This window comes from Ips typographus, linkage group LG5, assembly GCF_016097725.1.
Source record: "Ips typographus isolate SLU linkage group LG5, UJ_Ityp_2.0, whole genome shotgun sequence".
Taxonomy (NCBI): domain Eukaryota; kingdom Metazoa; phylum Arthropoda; class Insecta; order Coleoptera; family Curculionidae; genus Ips; species Ips typographus.
The window spans coordinates 4,989,974-4,996,280 of NC_138426.1; the positions used below are offsets into that span (position 1 = coordinate 4,989,974).

Genomic DNA, 6,307 nt, shown 5'->3' on the forward strand with positions numbered 1-6,307 from the left:
GTATTACATTTTGTACAAGACTACAGAAAAATATTTTAGGTAATACAGCAGAAGAAGGACTGTTACACCAGATGGAGAATATTACTGAACTGTCTGGCAGTTGCTATCGTTTCGATCAAAAGTATATGTGCAACATTGGTGCTCGAACAACCGATAGACGAGAAGATATTCGACTTAACTGTAATTTTGTTGGCTGTATGTTTTTTTGGAGTAACGCTGGTATATTTTTTGAAGAAAACACAAGTTTTTCTACGTATCAAGGGCTGAAAGAAGAACTTTACTCCCGCGGCCGACTTTATTCGTTTAAAGGTATAGTCTTACAACGGTTTGCGCCTGTCATCTTTAGATGGAAAAATTGGAACAACCAGAGTAGTTTAATTTTAATTTACTACCCGTTGTCAATGGCGATGGACATTTTAGAATTTTACCGAGAGTTATCGTAAAAAAAATAAAAGCTCTAGGGCGGATAATCATTGTTTCCGCCATGGAACCCTAGAAATAAACCAACATTACAGAGCCATTTGGGCGAATAGCTAATTGCTTCGCTAGTTTCGTATTAGTATCAACTGAATTATATTATAATGTAATGAAAATAGCTCTTTAAAGATAGCTCATAATAGTTATTTACATTACTAGTGGGGTATGAGCATTTTTATAGTCACGAGTGGGAGTGTTGCCACGACGAGGTCGTAGACCGAGTTGTGGTGATCACACGAGTACGTTAATTTGCCATACCCCACGGGTGATGTACAACATTTTATCTACGACCATCAGAAGCAGCGTAAAGTAAGAAAAAAATTTATATTTTGTGCAATGTGAACTATTTAGGAACGTCTCGTATATGCTTGCTACGGGTAGTTATTTGTTACCCTTAAATTTGCTGTACTGTTTTGGTGTTGTTGCTATGGTGGCCATTTGTTTCCACATATCACTTAAGCGACAATTTAACAGTGTCAGTCACATATTTTTAAAAGTGCATTTCGTTATGAACATGTCTGAAGAACTTCCGTCAGATATTGAAGAAGCTGCCGCAAACGTGGTATGTGGCTTGTTGCCTGCCAAGTCAAAGGAGAAATATGAAAAAATGTATCAACGTTTTGTCACCTGGTGCGAGACCAAGAACATAAAGAGTCCCTTTCAAGAAAAAGTGTTAAATTAAATTCGATCCAAGAACTTTCTAATTCAGGAATTCATTTCACTTTTAATATTTATAAAAAGTAAAATATAGTTATTATTTAAGATAGGTCTGTTCATGGTTTTATCAAAGTTATGTTTAAATTCAATAAACAATTACAGCAGAAATTTTCATTTAAAGTTGTTTTATCGCACTAGTGCGATAAAATCGATTATTATCGCACTAGTGCGGTAAAATCGCTCATTACGTAACTCAAAATGAGCTATGTAATGAATGATTACCATGCTAGGAGTAGATAAAATAAAATATTATGACGTTTATCAGAATTATTAGCAGAAATATTTTTTATATAATTAACAATATAGTATAGTCTAAAACGGTCATTGTTAGCTCTCGGAAAATTGTCATAAACTCAGGAAAATCGGAAAATCATTTTTTTTACTTTTTGTCAAGATTTGGGCGTATATTTTAGACAACAAAAGAAAATTCCCGTGTTTTTGTTAAAAAGAGGTTTTACGATGGTCAAGAGACCTCAAAAAAAAAGCCAACCCAAGATTTTGATTGGGTTACCTAACCCGTAACCTACTCAAATTAGACCAATTTATTTAAATACTCACTATTTTTTTTTCAACTATTTGGAACCTAAAGAACCCGTGACACAACTTCTTGTTGAAGAGATCAAACACGACCCAAATTTTGTTAGGTAGTAAATTTCTCTTTAAATCATCTCATAGAATATATTTTTTAATGATTTCTTATTAGTTCTTACTGACATCGAGATAAAATAGTAGTTTTCCTAACAAGTGTGCAAAGGAAGTCTTGAACCCCCGATGGCTGGATGCACTAACGACGGGAAGTGGAGCACGCTCGCTTTACATGTCGACTGTCTGGTACATATCCAGCCATCGTGCGTAAAAGACTTACTTTGCACAATTGTTAGGAAAACTACTATTTTCTACGAGGAACACCAGACCTCATTTATTTTGCAACATAAATAATAAATTCCGGTTTGAGACACGCTTGTCACATGCACAATTTGTTGTGTCATATTTAACCTTTTAACGTCCCTGTATAACAAGTTTTATGACTGGTGTTTCTATTCATAAATACAAAACTCGATGGTGCGTGTGTGTAAAATACTTATAAAAACAGATGACTATAAGGGTAGTCTACTTGGAAAACCACGGTGCAATCGCAGTAATGCGCATGCGTGGAATTTATGCGCACACCGTTGCCAGCATGTCAAATTTTACCTTAAAAAAAATTGCCACTTGCTGTTTTTAAACTAATTAATGACAAGTTTATATAGATAAAGATGGCATTTGAAACTCTACAATAGCATTTCTACCTCTCATAACAAAAAATACTGTTAGTTTTTTTTATAATAAACATTAATTATGGCTTAACAACAATTAAAACGAAATAAATTAAAACGATTAGAAGTTTTGGCAGAAATGCACTTAAAGTAATTGTCAACGTTAATATAGGACAGCTAACTTTCAACTTCAAATTCAAATGTGGTTTCCGACTCCCGTTCTTTCTTAATTCGTGGTCGAATTTCTGGGTAAGTGGTAAAAGTAAAAGTGGTTATCCTCGTCCTGCAATCAGTTGAATTAGTGCATTCCTGCCAGGGCCTGCCTGGGTCCTGGGTCAATTCAATCGTCAATGATATGAATGAAATCGTTTTATAAACGTGATATATTAATTTGAAATTTGAATAGCGCCTAGATCTTAGAGTCTAACAGTAGAGTTTGATGCCCTTACTTTAAAAATTACCATTTGATTATTGACTATGTAAGTATAGATATAGGCACTATCCATTTGTTATGTGTAATATAGTAACAGTGTTGGTTACTTTAAATAGTCGAAGAATTAATTCAGAAGCAGGGGGAAGTACAAGAACCAGAAATTTAACAAGGAGACGAAAATGTATTTTTTGTGATGCTTGCAAAGCAATTGAAGGAGAGCTAAGGTTTTTCCAGTTTTACTTAACATATTGTTACGGTTTGGGCCTACTATGCTCTATACTTACTGAACGAGCAGTCGATTCGGGATGGATCCGATGCGCCGCAATAACTGGCTGGGCGCGTGTTAAAGTAGGCCACAGTTAGAAAGCGACACACCTAGAAGCATCTTCTATGTTCGACGCAAATCGCGAAGCGTTAGTAGTGGATTTGGGAACGCGGTAAAGTTTAAATAGTAGAATAATTGTGGAATTGTAGTAGTGTTGTTGGTAGCTGAACTAATTATTGTACAGAGTGTTTCGAAGTGTCAATAAATTTATTTCTTGTTGAGTTAAATTGACTTTGTGTAAACCCACGGGAAAACCGTAACAATATTGTTGCATATTCCACGTTCTGACCATAATTTTTGCCTCCCTATTGTATATTTACTACTCCATGGGCATACTGAATTGGTTCAATAATCCTTATTGCAACTCTTTAAAGATTTTGACTGAGTCTGGCACTCCCACTACACCATATTTAGATTAAGCTACCCGGCTTTATACTAAGTGGTTGCGATGAATTATATTTTACAAGACAAATAGCTCGAAAACCCATTAAATAAAGATGTTTTTCTACGATTTTTATTATAAAATTGTGAAACAAACCAAGAGAAGTGCAAAACATTACTTGACATTACTCAAACTTCGAAATTGTGGGTTCCTAACCTATGTTGTTGTGTCTGGTTTTTTTTGGCACTACCAGCTAGGGGTATTTTGCCAGCTCGTTATGAGAGTATACAAAAAGTTCTAAAAAATTAAATATTAATTAAAGGCACTATCCGAGCAAAAGATATAGTCATTCCTCGTAGAAACTATAACCGTCACTGTCACGTCCACGTGGTCTTGTCCTAGGTTTTCACCCTTTCCGCCTCTTGGAAGTGCTCCGCACAAGACAATTCCCCGTAGACTTTTAGGAATCGACGTTTCCACTTAGAGGTCCCACCATCTCCACTCGAGTTTGTTCTTAAAAAACATTTTGTGAATTAATTAATATAGTCCAAGATAGGGGCGTTAACGGTGAGACCATTAAAACAAACCTTTCCCTTAACTAATTTATTTAAAAGTAAGTTCTTGCAAAACAAGTAGAAAACATAGATAACGTGTACAACTACCAGTCAGCCTTTTCTTCAAAGTTATGATTGAACAAACAGCATGTTGTTGCTGCGGTCCCCACGTCCAGGTCGGGTTTTCTCAGCAAACTGGTCTATGAATCGGCGATACCACGAACAGCTTTGCAAAAATGACTGAACCTGTTTTATGTTATGTGGTGGTAACATTTTGTTAATGGCAGCTGTCTTATCTGGATCCACTTGGATTCCTTGAGCAATGATATAGTGGCCTAAATATTTCACTTGCGAACTCACAAAGGTACATTTTTCGCGGTTTGCTCGTAGCTTAAACATTCTTAGTCGTTCGAATACACTTTGGAGATCTTTGATGGGCTGGTCTCTCTGGCAATATGAAAATGTCATCCAGGTAAGCAAGAATTAAAATATGTAGAAGTCTGCCTCTAAATCGGTCGTCTTATCTTGAGGTCTATCAGGTGTCATACGATAAGGTGGAACAGATATAGGAGAATCATTTCCAGTATCTAATCTATGTTCTGCAAAGGGAGTTGGATTTCCCCCTAGAGCAAAAACATCTTAATTTACAGTGATTGTGTCAGAAAGAATTTTCTTTTGCTCATAAGATAGCATAGTTCCTTCGTTCTCTCTCAGCATGTTATGGACAAGGCTTCGATGGTGGCGTTGTAAGATTCCGCATGGTGTTGATCTTCGCTCATGTTGATTGAAGTCGTCTTCCGCAAAGTACCCGCAACGCTGTCCAAGATTAATTGCTATATTTCCGGCCTGAAGAAAATCAATGCCAAGTAGAGTCTTATTGGCATCAGGCAAGCATACTAGAGTGGTGGGAATGCCAAGACCTTGAAGAAGTATGTTCACTGTAACTTAAGTTTTTTGAATTGGTTTTTTAAAATGTTTTATCCTGAAAAACTATAATTAAAAATGTTTTTCTACAAACATTCAATAATGATGCATTTTTCGCTTCCAAATCTCAACGAAAAGTTACACTTTACTTTTTTCGCTTGCTGTCCAGAGCAACGGCCACAATGCATGCCATTATTGGAAATGTCAGTGTCACCAGTTTGATGTCAGTATTCAATTGTGTATAGTTTTGATCCTGTTTTTGAGAACCTCCGCAGTAAGTTTAGTTGTATTAGATATTTAGCGATGTTTGTAGAAAAAATATTGTATGTATTACGCGCACAATGTGACTTTTATGCGCTCGAAACGTCATTCTCAGAGCATAAAAGTCATGGTTTGCGCGCTTAATACATAAATAACTATTAAATGGGTTTTTTGAAATGTTTTATCCTGAAAAACTATTTTTTCAAAACACTACCCTAGGTTTGCTGTCCCCTTGTTTAAAATGACAGCCAGCTAATATGCTGTTTAGTAAGCCCCTGATGATGAGTAGCTGCTACACTCGAAACATGATGGGCGTTTTTTGAAGGTTCAAAGACCAATACATTTTTTGTGGAGAAGATTATGTGTTACTCAGCTACCCCTGTGACAGTATTACCCTTAGACACGTTGTCCGAAGTAGGAAGAATCAACTCTTGAGTATTAATGTGATTTCAGTCTAATTTATTATTAGAAAAACAAGACTCGACTCTCGTTTGCACCTCCCCAGAAAGAAACAATAGCTCCGGGAGTGTAGCCCCGCTAGACATAACGGTTGTGTCGTCAGCGAACAGATAACAATTGGCTGGCATTACATACTCTGAAAAATCATTAATGTAAATTATAAAAAAAGAGGACCCCAAATTCATCCCTGCGGAACACCTGTCTTTAGGGGCAAGACAGAGGACAGTCTTCCATTTGCCTCGACACACTGAGTGCGGTTCACCAGATAAGACTCGACAAACCTCAGACAAGCAGAGCCAAAACCGTTCTTTGCCAGTTTCTCCAACTGCAGAGTGTGGTCAACCTCAAGCCAATAATCAAGAATTAAGTCCTTTAAGTTTATTTTAAAATAATTTTCCAAATATAGGAATAATTGAAATCGGACGGTAATTACGATATTTAAGTCAGATTTTGAACCTTTTTTCAATATAGGAATTACTTTAGCACGCTTAAACTGCGTGGGAAAAACAGAGGTGGCTA

The 6,307-nt window shown here is 36.4% G+C and overlaps 1 protein-coding gene across 9 annotated transcripts in view; it reads left to right on the forward strand.

The window, feature by feature from the left end:
• Window positions 1-520, forward strand: part of LOC145728938 (uncharacterized) — a 30,787-nt gene extending 30,267 nt beyond the window's left edge. For 8 of the 9 annotated variants that reach the window (XM_081979501.1, XM_081979503.1, XM_081979500.1 and 5 more), the window contains one exon: window positions 40-520. In XM_081979501.1, the coding sequence (XP_081835627.1) occupies window positions 40-267 (228 nt within the window). In that variant the 3' untranslated portion in view covers window positions 268-520. The remainder of the gene's footprint in view (window positions 1-39) is intronic. The other variant, XM_081979504.1, reaches the window with a different exon arrangement.
• The last annotated feature ends 5,787 nt before the right edge of the window (window positions 521-6,307 follow it).